The following is a 27,895-nucleotide window of genomic DNA, read 5'->3' as shown; positions in this document are numbered from 1 at the left end:
CCTGAGCAGCCACAAACAAAAGAATATTGAGCCAAATGTAACTTCCATCTAGTTCAAGTTCCCAATACACAGATGAGGAAGGCAAGGTGCAAGCTCCTCTTGCCAAGACTGAGTCAATAGTATAAAGCCCTCTTCAATTAAGATATCACATGATCTCTTTGAAGCAATAAAATACTACTTCAGGACAGCACTCACGATGTTGCAACTGAAATTTGGGCCTCAATACCATGCTGTTTTCTTTCTTGTTTTCTTTCTTTCTAGGCCTCAGGGCTTCTGTGCCTCAGCCCCAACCCTTCAATACCCAAGGATAACCTCTGCTCCAAGGTCCTCACTCCCCTCAATTCAGTCATCTGGATAGTCCTTGAAGTGGCCCAGCCCTGCGGAAAGACTTAGGGAATTACAGGTACCTGAGTGTTGTTTATGTTACCATGGTTACTGTCCTGCTTCACAAGTGTAATGTCACTGCCTTTTGCCTTGTAGTTGGGAAGGAGGGCACTGTAGGAATGGAAACCACATGTGGGCTAGGGGTGGTGGCATCTCATCCTTCCACTGTCAGTGAAGGTTCTAGTCATAAGCACTTAATAGCAGCAGGACCTTGGGAAAATCCGAGTAAAGGATGGATTTGTAGTACATCGTCCTACGGTCCCCTCTAATTTAAATATTCTGTGGTCCCCTAAGTTTACCTGGTAGGGAAAGTTTTCCACTCTTCCAGGTTAAAGGGAGAAGCATATGCATGACACCCAGTATATAATATCTTCATTAAAGGGAAGAAGCTTTTCTATGTTGTGCATCCTCGAATGGCCGACTACAAGCAATGAAATCAGAGCACGACAGAGAAACCCAATCCCTGCAATCCTCAGACTGTGAGCTGCCTTAACCATTAGGCGCACAGCTGTTAACAAGTATGTAATTGCAAGAAAACTACCTTCACTCTGCTCCTAAGGAGACAGAAGCACTAGCCTCTCTTCCTTCTTCAGACCAATTAAGATAAAACGAGGGAAAGAAGTTGAAAATGTGGGTTTTCTGGGAGCAGAAACTCTTCTGGGGATTGTTCACTGGTTAATGGGCTTTAGGATGGGCAGGAACATGTGGATGAAAGGGTGGCAGAAACCAATAAGCTGCCACTTCACAACAATGGTCTTTTTACTCCCTGGCCCCCAATCCCCTGCTCGATCTCACAGGAAATGCTTGGGAAAGTACATTAACAGCTTCAGGGAAATGGGGCAAGCTTGGATTTTCAGACAATTCTCACACCTAAAACAAGAAATGTACTGACTCCCAGTGACTCAACCAATCCCTTCTCTGGCTGGAAATCTCCTTTAGGTAAGCTCAGTGCTTAGGTAGGTGATTCACACTTTTGGGTCAGAAACTCACTTATTAAAAACCAAGCATCCTCTTATTAGCATGTTATTTCTTGATATTGCATTCTTCCTCCCTCTGGGCCTCAGCCTCAACAGTCTGGAAACTTCAGCCGGGTCTCCAAGAGCACCGAAAGATCTCTGGTTAGTGACTGAGAACTTGCACAGAGACTTCTTTTAAGAAGTGTGGTCTTTAAATCCACAGTCCATGGATTAAACTGACATCTAAAGATAAACAACGGCTACATTGTTTATTCGAGCCAGTTGTGCGAACCAGAACCAAAATAAAACTCCCTCATACAGATGGAACATATACTGAAGGGAAAGTCCATTTTACATTCGTCCCTATAACATTTTGTATTCATAAATTAGAAAATGCCAAGAGGCCTTTTAAAAGACTGATGTTTGCCCTTTGTTGTCTGAGTCAGAGTGAAAAAAATGAATTAATTACTGCTTTGAATCCTTAAGGATATATTCTTCCCTCTCTTGCGTCAGAGTGAAGACAAAATGAGATCTTTAAGTGACCTGAATAAGAACAACTTACATTCCAGGTGCTGGCTCGACAGTCCATTTACATTTTATGACATTTGACCCGACTTTCAAGCCTACCTCCTCCTCTCTCCTTCTCATCCTCTTCTTCTTTCAGCAGCTTGCCAATGGAATTATACCACTTGAACTGTGGATTAGGGATGCCATCAACACTACAATTAATCAAGGCACTATTCCCTTCCTTGACTATGATATGGTCAGTTCTGGCAATGATTACGGGCATAAAGCCCCAGACCATGTCAGTGCCATTTAAAGTGCTGTTAGTCACACTCTTTGCAGTCGCTAGAGTGGATACCAGGATTAAACAGGGCACAGAAGGTAGAAAGCACACAGGCAGATGGCTCTTCAGTCGATCCATCTTCTTTGCTTGCTCTGTAAGGCAACAGAGATGGTTTGCCACTGGAGTCTTCTATCAGACAGCACGCTGTTCAGAGCAGGTCGTGGGACAAACCTGTGCTGGTTCCGTAGAGTTGGTTCTTGATTAAGAACCTGTTAAAAACAAATAAACAAACAGACTGTACATACATAAATATTAGCATTCACACCTTAAAAATATTATTTACAAAATGTTAGAAACCCAGCTGAAATACAAACCTACATAATTTTTAGACAGCACTCAAATCAGATGTTTCAAATGTTAAGTTACTTTTTGCACAGGCATCATAACAAATAACTCTATTATTTTTGCTGCTGATATATATAGCTATTAGTAGGAATACACACATATATATTTCTTATGTTAAATTTGTCACATTACTTCAGAAAGTTCAAAAACTGATTTGGGCTTCTTTTGTTGAGCACGACAAGATCTCTTTCCACCCCATCACCTGTCTTCATCACAGGTGCCCTGATTCTTCGCAGGGTGTTTCTGAGCTGATTCTCCTCCAGGGAACACAACTCCCAGCCTGATTCAGGGGTCACAGCTCTGCCAGCGTGGGGACGGGCGCTGCGGGAATCAGTCTGGCATTCTCCTAACTCCCCACTGTGGCTTCCAGGATACCGTTCCCCGTCATGCAGCTGTCCACGCTCTTTTGAGCTTCATGCCATCCAAGTCTGTCTCATGTAACTGTTACCTATGGATGCCTGATCACTCACCGAATTCCCTAGTTTCTTCTTGTGCCTCCCAGACGCTGGGGTGAACATCAGTAGGTACGCAGTGACATTACGGGTGGCAGCACTTCCATGTCCGAAGATCTAACCTTCACCTACATCTCTACCCTCCGTTTCATCCACTAATCATACGGCCACACTTGAGATCTCTCATCTGTCCAAATTCTAAATTCTGAAGTTCTAAGTCATTCTGAAGTTCTAAATAACTACCTTTAACTGTACCCTACCATTCCTCCAGATCTCTTACTCCTCTCACTAGACTTTCTAGACCTCCTGTTTTTCTCAGTGTCTATCTCCCTCCCCACTCTCCACCTTCATGCTCCAATTCTGTCTCAGTCTAGACCCAATCCCCAGGATCCTCACCCCTTGTTCTCTGCCACCATGACTTTGACAGTATACAATGATGATCAAACTAATTGTCTTGGCTCCTACCCCCAGAAGGCCAGAGCACTACTGGAGAGAAGCATACAACCATGTTATTGCCAAATTAAAGAAACCATATCCAACCCTAGCCAGGTCACTGGCGACCACTGGTGATCTGGTTATCATGGCCTGGTTGGTGCAGTATCTGCTTTGCTCAATGCTATGGACATCATCAGCTTTCAAATCAAGCACCTTAGCCCAGTGTTGTCCCTACTGTTCTCAAAGACACCTTTCTCTTACTAAGACTTGCAGGCATGAATTCCCACTGTCTTTTTAAAAAGAAACCTGTATTTTATCCTAAATTCCTCCCCTGCCAATTACTTCAAACTACTCAGTTCTGTATTTTGCCTGCTCTTTATTGAAGCAGCGCTTGCTCACGTCACCAGTCACTCCTAGTGCCAAGTTTTCAGTTTCTTGCCAAATCTCTGTGGGGACTGCCACTACTAACTGTTCTTTCTCCAACCCTCTCCCTGGCGTCCACACTCTGCTCCCCGTAACTGCCCTCATTATTCTCTACTAGTTTCTCTTCTTCCCAGTCCTTGCAAGTTAGGCAGCCCCTCGAGTTTCATCATTGGCCCTCTTCTTTTCACCTTCATCTCTTCTTAAGGTTCCATTCCCATGCCTTCATTACCTCTTCCAGTCTTCTAACGCTGACATCTGTGTTCCCAGTCCGGACTCTGTTCTAGGCTTCACACTGGTATTACTGACTGCCCGCTGGACATCTCAGCCAGAATGTTCTGAAGGTAACTCAGCTTTGCCAAACCACATTCATCTTATCTGCTAAACATGCTACCTTTCCTGGAGTCCTTATTTCAGTTCAGAGCGGCACTGAATACACAGGTGTGCATGGGTATTAATCCTCAACTTGACTGTTGCCCTCATACCCTCAGAACTTCAGTAATTACACGTTGTTGGTTCCACCTTTTGAATGCTGCTAGATTGTTCATCCTTTCCGTGTGCTCCGAGAGAGCCTTATTTCAGGCCCTCCTGGCTTCCTACCAGAAACAGCATGGCAGCCTTCTACAGGATCTGCCTCCAGTCTTCCCCCAGTCCCCAGTCCAATCCCTTATCTATTCTACAGCACAAAGTGTATGGTGCCACTTCTTTACTTAGCAACCGTTAATGTTTCTGCAGTGTCTACATCATAGAATCTGAATTCCTTACCCTTTTTATTCATTCAAATGTAATTATTGAACACCTACTATTAGGCAGACACTATTTTAGTCCTAGAGATAGAAGAAGAGTAAGAGAAGACAGATCTTTCCTGTTATGTGGACATTATATTCTCATGGGGAAAAGCAGACAATAAGTAAATACCATGTAAATAGGAATTTCAACTGATGATGCCTGCTTTGAAAAGCACACCCTAATGCATAGAGTGGTTAGGCAATCTGAGAGGACTTCACTGAGGAGGCAGTCCCTGCACTGGGCTGCTTTAGGAATCAGCCACACCTAAACCTGGGAGAACAGCATTCCAGGAAGAAGGAACATCAAAAGCAAAGGGAGGAGGCAAGATGGGTCAGAGAAGTAGACAGGCCCAGATCACTTAGGACTTTGCAGGACAGTGTAAAGCATTTGGGTTTTATCTAACATTCACTGGAATCTTCCAATGTATATGATTCCAAAGAATATGATTTCTTTTTGAAAATCAACTTTACTGGTATAGTAATTTTTACACAATAAATGTATACCCATTTGGGGTATATATTTTAGTGGGTTTTGACAAATGTATACACCCATGTAGCTAATATAATAAAAAGATACAGGATGTTCCCATCACTACCAAAAGTTCCCCTGTGTCCCTTGCCAGCTGAGTTTGTACACTGATCCATTCATTTTTATGGGTGGCATGAGGTATGGATCGAGGTTCATCCCCTCTCGCCCCAAATGGATATCCAGCTGTTTTGGCACAATTTATAAAAAGACTGTCCTTTCTGCAATGGATTTTTTGCCTTGTTGTTAAAAACAAACAAAAAAACAAAAACAAAAAAAAACCTAGTCTATTTCTCAATTCCTCATATCAGTCCACTAATATTTATGTCTATCCTTATGCCAGTACCACACTGACAATATGGCATTTGTAGTGTCTGAAGTGTCCCTGACACTTTCAGGGGTGTCCATGCAGCCCAGGGCAGCTGGGAAAGAGGTCCAACACAAAATCGTAAATTTACTTAAAACATGAGATTTTTCTGTGATCACATGTGGCAATGTATTTAATGTGTGACCCAAGACAACTCTTCTTCCAGTGTGGCCCAGAGACACCCAAAGGTCGGACGCCCGTGGTAGATGCTTGATGAATTGCTGAATTAATGAATCTCTCTCCAAAGGCTGAAATTATTATTCCAATTTGGTAGACAATAAAACTGAATAGGTCCTGGGGGGAGTGGGGAAGAGGGTGATAAATTAGCTTCGGACCATAGATTAGTTCATTGGGAAAGAAAAGAGTTCTCTTAGTGCCATAGACTTCCATACTCCCCCCGCCCCCCCGCCCCACTGCTCCCGCCTGACCAGAGTGCCTTCCTGTGCCAGGAAAACCGACACATTACTCCACCCGCAGGAATCGTGTGGCCCAGAGAGATAGCACAGGCTATAAGGGCATGACAGATAGCCCCGCCATGGCTTTGTAAATGTTTCTCTCTACTTGGCCAAATGTGTGGTTTCCTTTTAATGGGGAAGTTGTAAATGCGATCTATTCAATACAGAATGGTTGGCGAGAGCATGGCCTCATGTTTTAGATAGACTGGGCCAGGATCTAACCACCTTCATGGGCTGTGCCTTTCTGACCAGGTACTTACAAGTATAGGACAATTACAATGATCCATGACCAAATGTACATAAAGCATTTCCATACTGCTTGGCTTGATAAACAAGAATTATTAATATGATGTATGAAACATCCTTTATTGACATTGTGCTTTTCAAATTGATTTTTAGTTTATCCTTCAAACCATATCTTTTAAAAGACATACCTTGTTTTTGGTTTTGTTGAATACATTATTAACAGTCATCCTACTACTAGAAATAATTATAAATGCTTTTCAGCACTGGCTCCTTTTGCAGAGACTCAAGTCTGAAAATGGGTGAGCTGCCCCTCTAAGGCAGGCGTGGCAGTGAGCATCTTGAGGGCAGTAGCTGGGGTCACCCATCTGGGACTCCCCAAGTCCCAGGTTAGAGCAGACACCCAACTAAATACCTTGGAGGAGAATGAGACACAAGACAAAATGGGAGATAGGTGCTAATAAATCTGTGCAGTAAATACACTGTAGCATTTTTCTTCCACAACGAAGATTAATGTAACACATGGAAGGATCAGTTTTAACAAGCATAATGCAAGGGCTGTATTCAAACAAAGCCCAACCACATTGGTGTTTCAAACACATTTCAAACACATTGTGCCAGGCAGAATAAAGAGAAGGGGATACTGCTTGTTATTCTAGCATACTTTAATGTCAGTAGGTTTTTGGCTAGAAACACAGTAACTGTTTTAAAGCTGCATCTAGTTCCCTTAGAGACCTTGAGATGTACAGAGGAAGATTTTTCACTTGAATGTAGGCATTTAAGTTAGCAAACTCATTCCTACCTCCCCCCATTCTCTTTCATCCTTTCTCATTTTGAAAAGTTACTAAGATACAGAAACATAATGTATAATTTATAGGTTGTTTGTATCAACACATTTTTATTCTAAAACTCTCTGAACATTTATTTCTGAAAATCAAGCCTTAAATTAACACTAATAAAATAATCATTTTTAGTAACACTCTACTGTATTTCACACCATACCCTTGCAGTTCATTTTTTTGAAGTATTTATTCTGTGCTGGGCACACTGCCAGGGGCCTAGAGGGATGGGTTAGGAGTTCTACAAAGCTCAATCAGTCATAGGTTATGACCACTTATAGTCTAGTAGGGGGAGAGAGACAGATTTCAGTATGTTCTGCAGCTGGAATAAGCTTAGAAGTAGGTAGGTAGAAGAACGAGCATTAGCCTGTCTGGGTGGCCGCTACAAAGCATCCCTTCCCTAGTCCCCCCTCCCTTTCCCATGAATCCCACAGCTCAGAGGGGCCTTCTAATCTGTCCATGGTGCCTTCAGCTAGTTCCAAACTTCAGGCACTGTTCCCAGCACATGAGCTTACAGTTGTCTCAGTTTTGTCTCAAATTACAAGGACAGCTTCTTGATTTAGAATTTCCTCAATACTGGGCAGCCAAAGTAATGCTTATGCACTTGCTGTGAGAAACCACACCTGTAAGGAGTTCGATGGCAGTTGTTCATGGGGGAACTCACGACGAGTTACCAGAAGAGCACAAAGCCATCACGTCACTTCGGACACCAGGAAAATATTCTACAAATATACTTTGTTCAGCTCGTCAGATTTTATGGACCGCATTATGAAAAGTTCAGTTAATAGTACTATATAACATTATGAAAGACGTTTTAGCCACTGAAGAATATGCCACAAGTACTATAATCCAGCAGTTTAAAATGCAGTCCTTCAAAGTACAAGAACAAAGGCCACAGATTCCAACACTGGCTGTAACAGAAGCTACAATGGACAGATTGTTAAATTTCATGTGTTTGCTCATGGCCTTTGGGAAAACTTCCACAGAATATTTCTATAAATAAAACAAAAGAGAAAATATTTAGCAAACATCAAATGTCCTTTCTTTAACTTGATTCCTTCCTTACCTCCAACAACTGTATTTTATCTAAAAATGTTTAATAATATGCTTTATTGAATCTTCTTGTTTGTTCATTTCTCTGCTGGCAATAAAACATTGACCATGTATTTCTGGAGTTGGGAGGAAAAGGGCCTCTTGTTCAAGGGTGTTTTGAACTAAATGAATATACATTATTGTTTTTTCTTGGCAATATTCATGCTGCCATTTTTCCATCAACTATAATGAATAATTTTATAGTTACACAACTGGATTTTTTCACAACTTCTACTGAGAGTTACCACGCTTTTCACTTGTACATAAATGATGCCACGAAGGCTGCCTTTGAGTTTAAGACACTCTTGCTCAGTTTCTACTTATGAAGCAAGGACGAGAAACCCCAACTTCGTGTGGAATGGAGAGGCACTAAAGTGCTCACTACATCATCAATGCTAAGTTCGCAAAACTGGCAGCCAGCTGAGACCATTTTAGTTGTGCATATACTTCTGCAGCTTCCTTTCCCATATATCGTAATTAATAAAAATTTACATACTAGCCCTTTTTAACAGCATTTAAAAATGATTTTCTTTTGCAATTTTTAAGAAAAATTAACCAATAAAATTCTCACTAGCCCATTCTTTCTCCCCTAACTTCCTGTAAGATCAACATGTACTGAGTTTTGAGGCAGTTTAGGTGATGTACGAATATGGTCTATGGGATCCCAAAATCAAAGGGCCAAGGAATTTATAGAAGAAGAATGTTCGTATAGCAATTACTGCAGTCTAGAATCAAATCACTTAAGTGTCAAGTCAGCTAAGTTTTATCTCAGTGTCCAAAGTCATATTATAGAAAGAGATTCATACTGTCCGCCTTTGTTCCCTACCCACGTTCAAGAATCTATCTGAGTAGAGATTCTTAATACTTCTAAACACACAAGGGTAATTCCTGATGTAGATGGCAAATGTGATCAGTACATGAAAGTGTGGAGGAGCATCATTTTTATTTTTAGAAGCATCCAGACAGATGAATTCAATCCAAATCAGTACCCTCCCTGGGCCAGGCACAGCACCAGGGGTGAGGAATAAAAAGGTAAGACACAGTCCTTCCCCCTATCATCCAGGAATCTAGGAGGGAGAGAGAGAAAAGTAAAATAACAGTCACAAGACAGTGTGAGAGCTGCCCCATCAGGGGCATGTCAAGGATCCACTGTGGCGTATGAAAGAAGACCCAAGTGGCCCGGGAGCCAGGAAAAGCCTTCTATAAGTAGTGAACATGTGGTTTAATTATCAAGGAGTTCACCAAGTAGGCCAGGGAGGAGAAGCTGACTCAAAAAGAGGAAGAGCATGTTAAAAGTGGTGACTAGACAGAACCGGGCATAACTGGGGAAATGTATGTAGTTAGGCACTGCTGGTGGTGTATAGAAGAAAAAAGGGGAATAGACTGGAAAGATGGGCTGGTCCAGATAATGGAGGGATGGTATGAAATGCCAAGGATGGGGTGGACCCACAGGTTTTGAAAGGGGCCAGTGACACGGCCAGTTTTGTGTTTAGAAAGACCACCTTGTTCATAGTGTGGCTGATGATGTAGAGTTGGCTAGGAGCCTATTACAACATCCAGGAAGGAAAGAGAAAACAGGGGCTGGAACTAAATGCAGTGGGGAAGGAAAGATGTAGGCAAATCCAAAAGAGGAACAGGAATTAGAATGTTCAAGATTTAATGACTGACTGCTATAGAGCAGCTTAGTCACCGCAGACCTCCCCAGCAGTGGGGCCTCCGGTTACACAGACAGCTCTCTGAGCAAAGGAGTGTCTCGTCTGTCAAGAACCAATGCCTGGCACTGTAAGTGGGATACACATAGATGCATGAATCGGGGATCCCAGCTGACACCTCCCTTGGGCAGCGCAGCACACTCGCTGCTCCACTTGGAGGAGGGCCTGCCTGCCTGCGGGCAGTGGCTGAGCAGAGTCCATTGTGGCTCCTGCCAGGCCCGCTTACCTCTCCTTCTGGCATCATGGTTTTCTCTCTCTGTAACTCAGCTGATGGAAGGTATCATGACAAGCAGCAGCCGCAGTGACTTGTAAATTTATGAACTGTCACAAATTGAGAGGAAGAATTGGGACCTGTCTTATGAAAGTAGCCACTCCCTAGGAGGAAATAGAGACTAAGTAAAGGAAGGGGACCTCATGGCATTCTTGGTACACCCTGTGTTTAACTGCGTGGCAGTAGGATGATTTCCAGCAGCTGAACGGAAAGAACGAAATATGCACCCTGACTTGACAGACTGTTGTGAATGACAACCAGCTGAGCGCTATGAGCTCCCTGAGTCATTTACAGAGAGTTAGAACTAAAGGTCTCATTCTCTTCCATCAACTGCCTTAATGTTAAAGCACCTACAGAGTTTCATGCTCTTATATATTTTTTGATATGCAAAAGATACATACTTTTCAAAAGCTGATCTAACTCACTCTTTTCAAACCTAAAACTGAAATGTGGGCCCAGACACCATCTTTGCAGTACTTAATTTTTGGTGATGCAAAAGATTAATAAATCATTCTTGGGTCTTCATCCCATTTTTTCCATGTAATATGTTTTTCTGATTAAAAGAATGATATATAATAAAGGTCTCATAAATGAAATGATTAAAAAAGGAGAAAGAGAAGATACTATAAAGCTTTCCTCTACAGCCCTGGCCAGGTGGCTCAGCTGCTGGAGCATAGTCCTGCGTACCAGAAGTTGTGGGTTCAGCTCACACCCTGAGGTTGCGGGTTTTGATCCCTGGTCGAGGCACGAACAGGAGGCAACAGATAGGTGTTTCTCTCCCTCTGTCCCTTCTTCTCTCTCTAAAATCAGCAAGTATATCCTTGGGTGAGAATAAAAAAATATGTATATATACATATATATGTACATGCGCACGTGTGTATGTGTGTGTGTGTGTGTGTAAAGGCTTTTCTCTACAGATAAAATAATTATCATTAAGCAAGATAAAAACAGGTCTATCATGGATATTTGTTTACAGAACTGGAATTTTAGATCTGGAAAAACTTGGATGTTTTCTCATAAAAGTTTGTCTTTGTATGACACTTGGTCTGACAGGACATTAAAATCTCTTGCCATATACGCAACTTTTAAGTTGTTCTAGCAGTTGAGACATGCTATGAGGGCTACTCTGATCACAGGTGTATCTTTTAGAAGAGTTTATTGATGTTTTAGTGTGTATTTATTTCTTCAAATTCTCATTCTAAATGAGTAGCCTGAAATAGTTTTGGGCCCAATTAATATAAATCCTTAATTGATCGGAGAGACGTTTTCTCACCGATCTGATGGTCCAGGTAATAACCCAAACCTGGGAACTGCATGTGAACAGGATTCGGCACTGGTGGACAGTGCCTTGATGCCACCCAAGCCAAGACCCAAAACGCATTACAACGTAGACAAAAGGGTTGGCATGCCGGCTTGGCGTTTTTCTTTAATCTCTGACACCATCACTATCAAAGGGTGTAGTCAGCCTACAGCTGCTTCAGAAGCATCTCTGGCTGTTGCTGTCTTGCTGCCTGTCTCTACCACCAGACAGTTCTTCCAGCATCTCTCCAGCCCCTTTAAAAAATGGTGTCCTTTCAAAACCTTCTCTTTACTCTTTCGGAATATGTATATAGGGAGATTAATAAATTTTTATTATAGTCTAATTAATTTCTGTTTACTGCCAACCAACAGCACTACTTCTGCCAGCTTTCAATTCTCCTTGTTTTAATTTCATCTCAAGCCCATTTCCCAGGAAGATCTTGGTGTATTTAGTACGTAAGCACCTACATCCAGAGTGACACTAGGAAGGAGCTGATGGATACCTGGAAGCCTGCACACCTCAGTGAGCCAGAACCCTCTGCTGGCCTGGAAAGATGGCCAGATGACCCCATGCATCAGGCAGCTGTTTCATTAGGGCGCTGGCCCCTCACTGCCGCCTGCGAGTCCAGGTGGGCCAGCCCTCTGCCTGGATGGAGGAGGCACACACATGTCCCCCGTGCAGCCTACGGAGCACCTGGTCTCTAAATCAGAGAGCACTATTCTTAGCATGCTTTCCTAAATATGACTCACGGCCTGAAGCAATTGTGAGTTTACACTTTCATGCAGATTCTGGCATACTCTGTAAACTCTTAAGGCCCTGGTAGTGAAAGTGCCTTTCCTGACTCCCCCACTGGATTATACACGGATGGCTTCCCAACTGGCCAAATGCAGTGCACCTGTCTGCAACTGGGAGGGCAGCTCTTCATAGCAGCAATCTTATAAAGGTCGGTTACCTTGTAGTCGGACTGCCCACAATAAGCTATTTAACATATCACTGAGTGTGAAGGAGAGTATCAGTAAGTGCCTCACCAAGACCAGGAGTAACAAGAGGAATACATCCAGTGTTCCAAGTGACAGCCATTGTGAAGGGGAACTTGTCACAGGTCTCCCTGGGGCCAGGGATCTGAGATCAGAGTTAGGGTGGAATTAGGCTCCTGAGATATAAAATGAGATGGGCCCTGAGGTTAAGAGCAACAACAGAAATTTTGGGGTGAAGAGAGGGCCTGTTTAGCCTTTTAGGATTAAGACCCACAGATTGGGAGTGACATACTAGCTCCTTTCCTCCGTTTTGCCATTTACTAGTACGTGGCCTCTGGCAGTCCCCTTTGAGCCACAGGCCCATGTTTTAGGTCCCTTCCAAATCTACCATTCTGTGACCACAAACAACAGCCAGGGATGTGACTGGGGCTGGCGAAGGAAAGAAATGGTGCAGTGGGGAGAGAAGAGGGGAAAAGCAAGGGGTTGTTCATGTACAGATGAAGATCTCACTGCAGGGATTTCAACCAGGACCAAGTGCTGTGATCGCCAGGCCATTTGTGATTCAATGGATGGCTTAGGGGCCCACTTATATACTGTGCAGTACAAGGGAACTTCGTTTTCCATAGAAAATTCAACTTCCTCTATGTTCCTTACATCCTGGACTACATGATGAGGGAGAACAGAGACTCAAGCTCCCGAAGCCTTTGGACCACCCCTGCCCCCACATCCCCATCCGTAACCTCCAGCTGTCCTCAATGCACTACAGAGTGAATCAGCTCAGATTCCTGTAGGGCTTCTTTAAGGCAGGCAGGATGGGCCAGCTGGGAGGCTTCCAGGTAGGGATGCCCCTCATGGCTACAGATGCAGGCCTCTCCCTTCAAGTCCACTCTCAGGGCAGCTGAGTACAAGAACTGAGCCCTGCTGCTCTTGCCTTGCTCCCTGGACTAATGGGGCTAGTGAATCTATCACCTTTGGCCGCACCACTGACCCAAACTTTCCTCTTCAGACCAAGGGCCACTAGCTCTGTACATCTCTGCTATACCGCCGAGGGGCTGGTGATTATCAGTACCCTCACCTGGGGCCTTGAAATCTTCATTTCACTGGATAATTCCTACAGATTTATTGTGTCTGCTCTTGCAACTTGGGGTATAATTTTTATCATGAAAATTCCCCTCTAACGAAACGTGGTTGGTGCTCAAGTATTTGTTGATGGTGCTAAGCACAAGGCATTCATTACTTTTTTTAATGATTAAGTAACAATCTGTGCATGGGGAATGCCTCAAAGAAAATTAAAAGAAGTCATTGTAATGTACATTTGCAGGGGTTCCTCGTTCAAGGGTGAAAGCTAGAGAAGGCCCTTCCATGGCCTCAGTGATATTTGGTCCCTGGCTGCCTTGAAATCTTCATTTCTCACTTCCGACCAGTCATACGGGGTTCTGCTCATCTGGAATGTGCCATAGACACCAGAAACCTTGAACTTGCTATTCCTTCCATCTGGAAACAGTTCCCCAGGTACTTACAACACTCACTCCCACACTTTTCCTTTCTGGCTCTCGGGCGCCTGCTCATATGTCCCCTCATCAGCCAGCCCTCCCCAGTCATCTTACACCAGAGAGTGGGCCCTGCCCCCATCACCTGCTGTCGCCTTCACCCTGTCCTTGTTTTCAGTAACTACCGCGCATTAACTGTATGTTAATGTGTATGTGTGCATGCGTCTGCCCCTACTAAGCTTTAAGTTCCCAGAGGACTGGACTTCTGTTGCCGACATTGTTCACTGTCTATCTCCCATGCCTAGAAACGTGCTTCACGCAGGGCCAAGCACCTGAATATCTGCTGAGTGAAAATATATTACTTTTATGCCCTTGCATTTGGTCATATGACTAACCTACTGGGCAGCTACATTTGCCCTGCATTTCTGACAAATCCCACTCATTTCTTAGAAAATCTAGGTAAATATATCTACTTGTTATCACAAAACTAACTTTAAAATATCAACTAAGATTTCTTTAAGTCAGTCTTCGGAAATGCCTCCTTTCCTAACCCAGCCCAGGAGGCTGTGGCGCTCCAGACAGGGCCCTGGGAGCAGAGGCTGAGGGAGAGGGAGGGGGCTGCGGGAGTGGGGGCTGGGGTGTGGGCTGAGATGAGTACGTTTATGGGGCTAACTTCTGTGTCGGGGGCAGGGTGGGGGGCGTCCAGAACAAGTAGCCCTAAGGTGTGCCACTCTGTTAGGCAGATCATTTTGAGCTGAAAGCAGTCAAGGCCCAGCAAGCTCAGAAAGAACCTTACTACCTAAAAGAATTTAAGGCAGTGTACCTGCTCCAGGAAGGGAACTCCCATCATAGGTAACGATAGTTGAATCTGGTCTAGGTGTGGCGGACAGGATCCTAGCAAAGCCCAGTTCATTTAGGTCTTGTCTTCCCTGTGTCTTTGATTCAAGAGGGCCCAGCAAACACTTGTTTCCTAAACGTTAACTCTTTTCATCTCCCAGTGAATTGATTAATTCCTTTTCAAGCCTTAGACCCATTCTTCCCCCTCCTTAGTCCAGAATGACACCTATGCCTCACTTTGCCTCACTGTCTGGAATTCTCATGCTTATGTGAATTCCCCATGTGCACTTTTAAAGCTTGATTTTCTCCTGCTAACTTGCCTTATGTCATTTTAATTACTTGCCCAGCCAGAAGAACTAACACAGAAGAAAAGGGGAAAGTTTTCCCATCCCCTGAAATATATGTTCTTCCTACTGCTGAAATGAAAAGCAACTGCCTACTTAGTTTAGATTTCAAAATGTCGAAACCAGTCTTCACTCTCTGTCTCTTTGGTTGTCTGATTAGTGCCATTCAGAGCCACAGTGCAGAACTGGGTCACCCGGGGTTTCTTCTTTTATCAGAATTTCATCTATTTGAAAAAATATGCTCTATACCCGGAGAGGGTAGTTTAAAAAGCTTGAGATATGTTGTTTCCTTCCTCCTTTACCAGCCCGTTACCACAAAGAGGAATTGCATAATGAACACTTCTCTGATTCGCTCATGCCAAGTGTTTTCAATAGACTTGCGCTAAGAACTGGATCTTAGTGAAAAATAGACCAGAAGAGGCCCTGCAATTCAAAATTTGCTCGATTTAATTCTTACTAAGAGCATGACAAAGTGTCTCTTATGTTCACCTAGCATTTTGGGGTTACAAAACCCTATCACAAAAGTTATCTGATCTGACGCCACCCTAAGCCATGTGCAGGCTTGTGTGGTTGTGTCCACACTGACAGTGAAAGAAGCAGAGGCCAGACCACCACCCTCCTAGAAACACACCGTCAGACTCAGGCCAGGGCTCCGGGAACCTGCACACACTTCTCAACGAGTGAGTGCCACAGCTTGGTAACAGGCTAAATGCCACAGATGTCTAAACCATCACATTTATTATTTTAAAACAATATTTTAAAAATATTGTGACTATTTAAACAATTAAATTTTGTACATAAAAGCAATACTTTAGCACATATCCTAAGATAAATCAATCCCCAACATTAAGTGGCCCTAGGCACTTTCAATGTGATAATGGAAAATAAAATAAAACACCGAGAAGAAAGCTGAAAATGTGGACTCAATGGTTTCCACAAAGAATTTTTGAGGAGCCAGTCATATCAATTAACTGAACTCAAAAGTATTTATTAGGCTGCTATTATCAATTTAGTACCAAATTCCTATGGGGATTAAAAACAAAACACAACACTTTAAGATTGGGTCCTTACCCTAAAGGTGCTTAGAATTTTGATGACATCTGCTCACAAAGTCATATATAATTACACACCAAGCTGGGTAAATACCAGAAATTCAGTGGCAGGCCAGCTGGAAAGGTCACAGACTGTTCCCTGGGATTGGCCAAGTCCTGGAAGATGAGGACACAGGGCAGTTTCTCAGCAGGAGTAACTGTTTACTGTAGACAAGCAGGGGTGGAAATAAACATGGCATGCCAATTAAAAGTAAAAATCTGTTACAATATGTCAGCAAGGCCCAGCCAGAAAAACTCTATTGGATATTAGGCACCCTTCCAAAATTCTTTTAATAAGAGGCCTCTAGGGCCTCTTAGGAGAAGTGATAAAGAGGACTTTGGGACAGATGATCCATTACTTAGGATGTAAAAATGCCCACCCACCCCAGTAAAGAAGGGGAGGTGGCCATGACCTGGAGGTGGGGAAGAGATGCCCTAAGAAGGCAGGAGAGGATCAAAAGTCCACTACAGGTCCTGTGTTCATAGGCACTGGGCAGAAATGCTCAGCCTCCAGTAGAGCAAAGGATTAGCAATACTCTAATGTTTTCTTGAAATTAATTTCAAGTTCCTCAAGAGTGTTTCAGAAAGGAGCAAAAGATTTGGGACGTCTAATAAGAGAAAGACTCACTCAGAGACCAAGTAATCTAGGGTTGTCCGAACCTTGAAGGGAAAAACTTTCCCTCCCACTTGGGACTGACAGCAGGGATGGCAAAGAGATGGGTGGGGAGACGGCCAGAGCAGAAGCGCAGGCAGGCCAGTAACAGGGCAAAGCGGCCCAGTGTCTGGCTTCACTAGGGAAGCAGACATTTACAAAATGAAATTAACAGTAGCAGCTGAGAAGCAAGGAACAAGCAATGATTACTACAAGTCTTGGGTGAATCTTGGGGCCAGACACTAATGCAGTTTTCATTCAAATACTTTCCTCTGCTGAGGACCAGGGTAAGTGGATTTACATCTTTAAGAAGGCACAGTCCCTGTGCATCCACCTACGTCTTTACATGGGAGCCTGGCCTCTGAGAGAAGAGTCAGCTGCTAGTCAGCTTGGGATGATCTCCACTGTTATAAATGCTATAGAGCTCTTACTAGTTTCAGGAGAGTACAGAAAAGTACAGACCCAGGAACAGAAGCATCCCATCTTGTCCAGGAGAGGTACTGCTCTCAGAACAGATCAGAATGATCTGCTTCAGCCCCAGGCCACACCCTCTGGCCTCAGATGAACTGCATGTGCCCCTGCAATGGATACTTCAGGGGCACTATACCCCAACCTATTCATTTCCTTAAGCAGCAAAGCCTCCCCTCATGTTCTTCCTGGCACCCTGAGCCAACTCAAATCCTCTATGGAAGGAAAGAGTTGGGATTATATTTAAAAATCTGCTCAGCAAACTTCCTCTTTACCACTGCTTACAAAGAGTCACTTCAGCCTAGACTCTAAAAAACAGTTACTTTGTAATCCAGAAATAGGGAAGCCCACCCCACACTAATTTCCTTTCAGTCTGACTAGCAAACCCCAAATGCTTCTGTCCACAAGCTAGAGAACCATCAAGGAATTAATTTCTTCTTTCCTCGATGTCTCTCTTATGACATCTATGCCCTATGATGATGAAGTTTTGACTTGTTCCCTCACACACAGCTCTGTGTATACTTTCCTTACTTTAGGTCCTGCTTCTTAAGTAAATGCAGAAGTTAGCTCATTTAGTAATGCACAGCCTTGCACTTGGTAGGAGAGCCCCTGAGAACTGCTCTAAGCCAAAAATCCCTCGAGAGGATATGCCTTGCACACTTCCCCAGGACTTGGCACAGATAATCCAATTTCGTCCTTTCCTTTCCTACCCATGTGGCTACCACTCCCTGGTCTCCATGCTATCATCTCCGACTGGCATCACTTAACAGACTCCTTCTTTGTTGACCTGCCTCTAGTCATACCTGCCTCCAGTCCATACACCATGTTGTTGCTGAAGTCAGCTGACTCTAAACGATCTGATTTAAAACATATTTCATGTCTTCATTTTGTCAGCAGCATAAAACGATGAAGTCCTTGGCAGAACATACGTGATCCCTCATGGCCAGACTCCCATTTACCTCTTTAACCACATTGTTGGAGCACCCCTCACCACCCCCATCATGTTCCCCTTCCTGAACCATCTGAAGGCCCCCTGAACCTGTGTCTTTCGCCATGCTGCCTTCCATAGCCTTGCACAACTGGTGGACCCCTACTTACCGCTCCAGCACCCCCCAGGTAGCCCCAGGCACTCCCTTTCTCACTGACCTTTACCCACAACTTCATGTTTTCACCGTCATTGTCTTTTTTTTGTCCATCTGTCCCTCCACTAGATTATAAGCTCTCAGGCTATCAATATTTGTTGAATGAATTGATGAATTAATTAATGAATAGGTGGGAGAGTCTGGTCTGAAGATATAGGTTTGGTATATGGGTGACTGATGCAGTCCTGAGGAAGTTAAATTACCTGGAAAGAACACAGTGGGCCACAAGATGAGAAGACAAAGGTCAGAGCCCAGTAAATTGAAAGACAAACACTCAGAGAAAGAGCAATAAATTTAAAAAAAAATTTAAAAAAGGAAAAAACATCTAGGGTACATGCCCCAGAGATCAAGGCAAAAGAGATTAAAAAAAGAGGAACAGCTCACACTGAGCTCTTCCTTTGGAGTGGAAAACAATTATTATTGCATCATTGTATAGGGAAGTTTGGGTAAAAATCTCAAAAAGTTATGCAACTAGAAGCTACACAATATAGATATACGGTTTTGTTTTCATTAGTATAAATATTAATCAACTCTTACTGTTCTTTCCAGTATCAGATTTTGCCAGCGTAGGGCTTTCTTGCTGTCTGAAAACTTTGTTTTTCTCTTCCTCACTTTTTCTAACATACAGTTCAGTATCAATTCAGAGCTTCTCCTGTAACACTAAGAAGATTTCTTCAGCTTAGGGTTTCCGGACACAGAGATGTCAATTCGACTGGGCTGTAAGTTTTTAGAGGACAGATATGGAGCCCTTGAACATAAAGAGACTGAATAAAATATGTTTGAAAGAATGACTAAATTCCGTATACTTCATGCAGAAGTTAGGTCAACTCCTGCATTGTAACATCTAATATTACAGCTGCTACCCATCCCCCAGCAAACATGGAGCCCATGGCAAATGTTGCTAATTGATCCCGGCAGTTGCTCAGCTGAGCCTGTAGAAGCCCAAAGCACTGCAAGCAGCTTCTACCAACCGGTCAGAGTTGGTCCAGATGATACAACAACATGCTCAAGTTAACTGTGTTAAATTTGAGCTTTTGCAGCTCTTGGCTCATGACCACATGGTATGCAGCCACAGAGCAGCTGTGTGCTAAGAGGACAATGGGCAGAAACAAAGCAGTCAAATTCAACTTGGCCTTTCTGCTTTACTTTCTATGTTGCTTTTCTATTAGGGATTGTGAACAAAAGTTTTCTTAAGCTATTAATTTCACACATGCCTACAAATGTCATTTCGGAGCATTTCAGAAAACCAAATCATATAAGATGCTGGTTCCAGATCTCTATCCATCACTGACTACCTCTGGTTAGATACGCTTTGTCAAAATGCCCTGTGAACTTGAGATTTAGCTATACACTGCTTTTTTGGGAAGATGAATCTGGCAGCAGACTGGTCATTGCACCTTCCTGTTTAAAAATCCTTTGCTGGTTTCCCATTGTTTTCCTGATAAAATCCAAACTCCTTTACATGACGTGAGTTTCTCACCATGAAAGTACCACTTCATTGCCCTTCTCTGGCCCCTGCCCATTATTCCGTCACACCAAACCCTTCTCTGTATATGGCTGTGGTAGCTTTCTATGGCTCTTTTCTATGGCACGTAAGTCACAGCCTTAGTGACTCAACACACATTTATTTCTTTCATGTCTGTGGGTTAGCGGTTCAACATGGGTCATAGTGAGTTAATCAAGGAGTTGGCAGGGCTGTGGTCCTTTCGGAAGCTCTAGGGGACCATCCAGTTCCTTGCCTGTGCGAGCTTCTAGAAGCTGCCCTCATTCCTTGGTTCCTGGACCCCTTCCACCTTCAAAGCCAGCAATGGCTGGTCAAGTCTTTCTCACACACCATCACTCTGATGCTGGCTCTGCCTCCCTCTTTCGCTTGTAAGAACTCTTGTGATTATACTGGGCCCACTAGAAAATCCTGAAAAATCTCTCCATCTCAAGATCCTCCACTGAATCACATCTGCAAAGTCCCAAAGTGAGATCTTTGGGGGAGGAAGGGCTGTCATTCTGCTACCATAATGGTGTTCCTTCTGCCTGGAAAGTCTATGTCTCTGCTTAGAAGTCCACTTCTCCTAACCAAATCCTTAGGCATTCCTCCAAGTCCTGTAGATATGTCACCATTTTCATGAGGCCCCTCCTCCTCTAACCCAAGGGGCTCATCCCTAACCCTCCCCAGTTCCACGCATAGCCACCTCCCTGCAGCACTTACTCTGCACTGTAGCTGATCTTTCCTCAAGCCCGTCTCTCTGACTGGGCTGTGAGTCACTGTGTCTTATTCATTTCTGTAGCCTCAGGGGCCTAACTATAAAAGATTGTGGGGAAGGAAAATGCAGGTGCTATTTTAATGAGGAAAGACCTCAGGTGGAGGCAGAGGCCAGATTAGTAAATTCACAGGACTTCTGTTTTGAGTACAATTTAGAAGCTAGATCTGACAGCGCTTACCTGGTTATTATCACATAATCAACCAAACCCTTTAATCCTTTACCCATTCCAGGGAGGTACTAGAGAATACTTAAAACCAATCATTTGCATCTAAGACCATTTTTAACTTTGACATAATTTGCCATGGATCACAACATGTTGTCAAAGTTTTAAGTGTTCTCCTGGGTTTGGCCAGAAAAGGGCAGGCCACACCCTCAAGGGCTTGGTTAGATGCTGAGTTAGTGCAGATACTATCTACATGCTTTATGAATTCTAAAAAAATGATACTCATCTAACAAGTCAGACTGTACTGTGTTGGAGGTTAAAAACAACTTTGCAACAATATTTATTCCAGAAGTTCTTACATTAGAAAAATAGAACAGAAAGCCCAATGAAGCAAAGTTTACATAGTCTCAAATATTTCAATTGCAAGCCAAACAAGGAGTTAAACAGATTAAGGTCACATGAATGGGGGAAGATCTGTTTTTAAAGGCAACAGTTTGCTATGAATATCTAATGTCACCAATAATACCATATGGTATAGAAACCTAAACACATCGAAAGAAAAAAAAATATGTGCTTGGCAGTTAAGCTGTAAAACCTGACAGTTAAGTACAAAAGAGAAGAAATTACCTGTTTCCTAGTTTGAATACAAAGTCTATTTTGCTATTTTTTCTTCATTAGCAATAATAAAACCCCACTTCAATCTTAAACCCTATTGGTTTTGTTAGTTTTAGGTAAGGAGAATGTGGCATCCTTGAAGCCAAGAGTGGTATTTAAATACGTCTTTTGCTAAAACTTCACTGTTTCACTGTCTTTCCTAACTAATAATGATTTTCAGACTCAAAAGGGGCCTACTGATCTGTATTAAACCTCACATTCACAAAGGGAAAACTAAGGTTTAGTTGCTTTCCCTAAGTCAGGAAAAACCCAAGGGTGAAGGGAGACAGTACAAACTTCCACTTGGGAATGCAGCCTGAGGACACTAGACCTGCTGTACAGGATACACTGTGTACATACGCATTGCTTCATGGTAGATTTTAACCTGATGCATTTTTACGGAAAAGGGAAGCAAAATTTCTGCATATTTGTATTGGACTTTTCAAATGTCTAAATTATTCTATAAATGTATTCAGAAATGTGTTTTGGAACAATGAACATCAAATTATTTGGCTAAAATGGAAGATGACAGGCCTAACTTGTAGAAATAGAAATCATTTGTTGCTATTGTCTGGACATTTCAAGCCTTTCCTTTTATAAGATCTTGGTTCCATATAGGCACAGCATAGAGTCCACTTGGAAAAACTATCCAGGGCAGCTGGAATTACAACCGCAGCCATAGCAGGCAAGAGCAAACATTAAAACCTAGTCACAACCCAATGAAAAGTCAATGCACCTCGAAAGTCTATTAAGGTCTATCAAGAATGCAAACAAAAAGTTTTGTAATAAGCTTAATAAGCAAAAACAACTGAACCCATTAAGTGATACTTATGGAAATATGGTTGAGAATACAGCTTTAGTTAGAAGCAGAAATAGTTCCTACTAAAACAAGGATTGTTAACCTTGTTCTTATTAGGTCCAATAATCCTAAGAATGGTAATGGTACTAAATGTTTTAGGAGAAATCAAGAGTAGAAATCGCAGTGGAATCTACAAATTGCTTTTGTAAAAGTAAAATGCCAGTAGAACTACATTGTTCTAACAAACTCTTCTGAAAATAAATCTCCTTTCATCTTGCATTTCATCTTGAATAATTTTACTATGTTCAGTATAGTAGCAACTGAAAAAAATGTGTTTCATCTAGAAACAAAAGTGAGAAAACTTTACAAAAAACATTGAGCTTCTGCAATGGTAGGCTTTCCAACTTCTTAATATAAAGGCAAAATAACACAAAATAAATATTGCTACAGTAACCAAACTTTTCTCTAACAAGTATCTTTAAAAACAATGGCAGCACAACCATAGTATATTATTTTCTACAGTGTGAGCAGATAATAGACCTGCAGACCTTTTTTTTTGCTAATTTGCTTTATAAATCTTGCAACTTGCATGCTCCAGTTTTTTGGAGGAGAAGGCAGGTTAATAGTCGCGCGTAAAATAAATCAGCTCTGCAATTACTTTGTTTTTTAAGCCTAGGATGCACGTTTCCCTTTCCAAGCCATGGAGCAATTCAATGTGAACTTGCTATCGAGTCAAATGCGACAAACTCTGAAGTGCTCCAGTCGCGAGGCGGCGGCTCGAGGCACTCACCACTTCCCGCACTCCTGCAGCATCAAAACGACACGCTCTCGCGGGTACGGACCGGAACCCGAACTCAGGGCCTTCCGGAACAGGATAGTAAACCCTACCTTCTGTTTCGGGGAAACCGAGGCACAGTGACCCGAGCAACCTGGAGTCAGGCGAAAGCCCCCGTCGCGCCTTTGCGCCCCTTCCCCCGGTAGACCTTCGAGGCTCCTCGGTAGCGCGCGGTAGACACCACGTTCCAAGCCATAGGAGGCTTGTGGTATGAGCCTGAGAGGCTGCTGTCCCCCCAGTCCATTCGCCCCCACGGGTCCCGCCCCGCACTGATCCTGAAACATCCTGCGACCCCAGGAGCCTGCTGCCGGGATCTCGTCTCCTCCCAAGCGCGCAGGCTGCATCCTGGGCTCCGCCAGCTTAAGCGCGAGATAAAGTTCCGCGGAGAGAGCCACAGCCAAGACTCGACCGCCCACCCGGTGCGGTGCTCTCAGCTACCCGTACCCCGCGGCCCCGGCTCGCCGGGTGCCCCAGCTAACCTGACGCTGCCGCGCCACTCAGGTGACTGCCGTGCGCTCCTCGCCATGGCCAGCCTCAGTGCTGCCGCCGCGCCGCGCTCTGTCTCTGACGGCTGGCAGCACCTACTGCGGACGAACCGCCTCCGCCAGCCCCTGCAGCGGAGCCGGCTGCGCTGCGGGCGGGCGGGCAGCCGGGAGTGCGGCGCTTCCCACCCACTGGAGCCCAAGCTGGTTGGTGCTGAGCATGCCCAGTGCGGCTCGCCCGGCGGTGCGGAGGCGCAGAACCGGCCGGGGTGTCTCCGCCGGGTTTTCGCAGCAGCCACTGGGGAAAGGCGGTGTTGCAGAAACCTGTGGGAGCCTCGGATCCACCCGCAAAGGAGGAGGCGGGTTCAGTGTGCCTAGGAGTCCCCCGTTCAGTCCACGTAGCCTCTTGGGCGGGACTTGGTGGTCCCTCGGGCTCCGCTGCAGCACTCCAAAGTTAGTACCAGAGCAGAGGACACTGATTTCTGATGTGGTAGCGCCTAGGCAGCGTGACTGATTATTGAGAGGCATTCGCAACCAAAGCTTCCACCGCAAGTTTTCTGAGTGTCCTGTCGTACAGTTGTTCAGGGACACCCAGGAATAGGTTTCTTAGAGTCCCATCTTGGGACAGAAGAGAACCAACCACATAACCCCTGAACCTACCCTGTTTCCGGGGTCACCTGTCAAACCTGGCTGTCAAGCCACCTTGTGATCAAAAGTTTAACAGACCTGTCAGTTCTAAATCCTACACATAAGATGCTGGACGAAAATACGCAGCACGTTCACTGGTGGCTTCTGAGTGGTGTGGTTCCAGGGATTCTAAATTTTCTTTTCTTTTTAATTATAGTTCCTAAGCTTTGTTCTAATTACAAAATGAAACTTTTTAAATAAAAAAGATAGGTTAGTCTAAAACCCCTACATATGTCTGGCAGCAAGATCTTGCACTGTAAGCGTATCCCCCACCTCCTTTTTTTTTTTTTTTTTTTTAATTAGATTTGCCCGCGGCTGTCAATTTCAGGGGCCAGGACCCAGCTAGTCTTTCCTGGCTTTTTTAGGCCCGCCCTTTGGCCACGCCCCCAGCGGTCCTTTTGGTTCAGTACCGCCCTCTTCTACGGTTGCTGCCAAAACCCGGGGAGGTAGATTCCACACACTGACGGTTGCGGCTCTTGTAGCCAGATTGGTCCTGTTCCGCCGCCGGTTGGGGACTGCTGTTACCCAGAATGGAGGCCTTTAGCAGCTCCCAGTTCCTCTCTTTCTTCTCTCGATCTTTGACAAACGAGACAAAATAGCACCGCAGACCCCCTGCCCCAAGTTCAGACCCGTAGAAGTGGGTCAGGACCCAACTGAGCATGCTCTGGGCAGTGCCAGGCTGCTGCACGTAGCTGCTTCGGGTTGCCCAAGGTTGTTGTAGCTGCCCTCACTCATCGCCACATGGAAGGCCAGGCGGAGGCCGGTGGAAGCAGGGCCCTAGAGGGGCGTGATAGCCTGGACACGTGGACGGACAGGTTCCCCTGCCAAGATCTGTAGTGGGTGCGGGGTTAGTGGGTGCATGGGACTTGGTTTACAAGTGAATCAAAGCATGATTTTTCCCTAAAAGGTTGAAATTAGAAATCATATTTTAACCTCACTTTTTTGTGGCATCTCAAATAACAGCACATTTTAGCTCTAAGAACTTTACAGTCTGGCCTTCTTTCAGGAAACCCAAGCCTTCTTTCATTTGTTTTTCAAGTATTTAATAAGCATTCTTTACAGTTGCACTCGAACACTAAAATTTCACCTGTTTTATCAAAGATTTAATCTTGTCCTCTCTAAAATAATTCTGCAATATTATATTCCTTTTTTTTTATTCAGGCTATTCTGCATTCTCCCTCAGACTCTCCTTCTGCTTCCTTTTCAAAATCTCAGAGAACCTGCAGAATGTTCTCATTGTCTTTGATGCACTTAGGGCAGGTGTGGGAACCTGCTTTTAATCCTCGGTTACCGAAGAGAAGTCTGGGCTTGAGATAAACTCAGGAACTCAGAGAGCCTTGCACTGAGCCCAGGCAGGCGAGTGGGATAGTTGTCTGTTTTATCTGGGGAGAAGGAAGATGGGCAGGTGGGGCAGCAGCCCAGTGAGGTTTGGTGCGACAGACAGTGGGAAATGCCCTCAGTGAGGGTTGGTTCCATTTCAGTGTCTCCCACTTGTGAATCCCTGTCCAGCTTAAGCGTGGCTGGAGACACCATCATTGGTGGAAGGCCACTTCTGGGAAGACTATTCCCCCTAGGCCCTAACTTGTGCTGGAGTCATCCTCCCCAAAATTTCCGACTTCATTCTTGCTGGTACTCCTGAGTACTGCTCTTCAACTTGCCCAGGTCCCAGTAGACACCTCCAGCACAAACCGTGTGGCCTGGGAATGGGTACTGACATCTCTTCAGTAGTCCATTCTACTCCTCCTCCCCGTCTGAAGCTGACCGGCCCCCTGTGTTCCAGCTCGATTAAAGTATGCAGAAATATGAAATCAGAAATCAAAACCTCTTGGTCAGTTCCTTCTCATCTTCCTTCTGCAGGTTCTTTTCCTTTGCATTAACCTCCATTGTAGGTGCTCTGTCCTGTGGCCTGTTCCCTTCTTGTCTCTCTGAGGGCTCTCATCCATTCTGGTGACTGTCAGTACCAAGGTAGCTTTGGCATGTGCACATATGGTCATGCTAGTTGTTTGTTGCTGGGATCCTTTCTGGTCCATCAGGCCTCTGCTCTGATTAGTCAGTGTCTATGCCTGACTGTCCATGCCAGTCGTTAATATTTTAAATCTTATCTTTGCTTGAAACCATCACTTCTTTTACACATCTACCTGAGTTCAGACCCTTATATGTAATCTTCCAAATATCTTAATTCCTATGACTCAGGAAACTTGAACCCAGTATGTTCCAGAGAGAGCGCAGGAGCTGTACTTGCTCTTCTGCTGTGTGTCCCAGCTTGTTCACTGGTTCCCCCACAGCCTCAGCTATGCGTTATCTCAGACTCATCCGCCTGCCTTTCCCCTGTCATCTAGCTGGTCACTGGCACTGTCCACCCTTCACCTCCACCTCCATCTTCCCTTCCAGAAGGACCTTCTCTCTGTGTTCCTGCCAATCCATTCTCCAGACCCCCACCTCCATCTTCCCTTCCAGAAGGACCTTCTCTCTGTGTTCCTGCCAATCCATTCTCCAAGCCTCCTCAGATCTTCTTTTTAAACAATTTATATTTCAACATGTCTGCTAAAAATCCTCAAATGGATGCATAGTGCCTTCAGGATAAAATCTAAATTTCAAACATGAACTGGCCCCATCTCTGCCTCCAGGTTAGCTTCCAGCCAGTGTCCCTTTATGTCCCATGTCCTAGCAATCTGAATTTCTTGACATGAGAATCCACACCTCTGTGTTCCTTTAGTGCTTCTCTCTGTCCTTTCCCCTTGCTCACTCCTTGACAAACATCTGCAAGACTCAGTTTAGGCTGAGACTCCTCTGGCCACCCCAATGTGACTTCCTCTTGAATATTTCACCTGAACCATACACCTAGTCTCTATTTGGACACCTAACCTTGATTTATTTTCCTTCATCTTCTCCATTACATTATAGGCAGCATGACCATATGACCTCCTTTCAACAATCTTTGTATCTTTGTCCTCAAGAAAATTTTACTTGATAAATGAATAGTAGACATATATACCCATGTAATATTTACAGTTTATTAATTTTTAAAGTTCTTTCTGAGAATTGTAAATAGAGTGAAAAGAAAAAATATCAGAACAGTCACATCATATATAGCCTGCTGAATGGTTATGCTCCTGTGAGTAGTATAAGCAAGATCTCAGATTTGATTTGAAACCCAGTGGTTTTCTTCAGCTGCAGAAATCAGGATATTTTTTTGAGCCAGTCTTATGTACTTGTTTTATAAGTCTGTAACTGCACAAAGCTTAGCATTGTATTGCTTATTAATCTACAAAGTCCATTGTTCTCTCTCATTGTGTTTCTTTCCACTGTGTAGTTATAACCTCCTAATTATATGGTTACTTCTTAGAATAGCTCTTGTTTATTTTTTCTGTTGAATGTATGGCACTTGGAGGGCAGATGAACCAACTGTTTAGGAATGAACATAATGTTTGTAGTTCTACCAGCTCCCCTTGTCTGCTGAGAGCACCTGCAGTTTCCTATGACTGGACAAAACACCTCCTTCAGCTTAACCAGGGATGATGAACTCATCTCAGACCTCCTGAGTAGAGTGGTCCAGTGGCAGTAATTTTTATAGCCTCTCCGGT

The 27,895-nt window shown here is 44.0% G+C and overlaps 1 protein-coding gene across 1 annotated transcript in view; it reads right to left on the bottom strand.

Annotated features, from left to right (window-relative positions):
* MFAP3L (microfibril associated protein 3 like) overlaps positions 1-23,832 on the bottom strand; it is a 42,774-nt gene extending 18,942 nt beyond the window's left edge. Inside the window, exons 1-2 of the mRNA XM_045830993.1 lie at positions 23,622-23,832; positions 1,968-2,396 (exon numbers count right to left, since the gene is read on the bottom strand). Of these exons, the coding sequence (XP_045686949.1) occupies positions 1,968-2,265 (298 nt within the window). The 5' untranslated portion in view covers positions 2,266-2,396; positions 23,622-23,832. The remainder of the gene's footprint in view (positions 1-1,967; positions 2,397-23,621) is intronic.
* Positions 23,833-27,895: the final 4,063 nt, after the last annotated feature.

This window comes from Phyllostomus hastatus, unplaced genomic scaffold, assembly GCF_019186645.2.
Source record: "Phyllostomus hastatus isolate PE091 unplaced genomic scaffold, TTU_PhHast_1.1 phas_contig_159, whole genome shotgun sequence".
NCBI lineage: Eukaryota > Metazoa > Chordata > Mammalia > Chiroptera > Phyllostomidae > Phyllostomus > Phyllostomus hastatus.
Note: the sequence above shows the minus strand (reverse complement) of the source record. Positions and strands in the feature narration are given on the sequence as shown.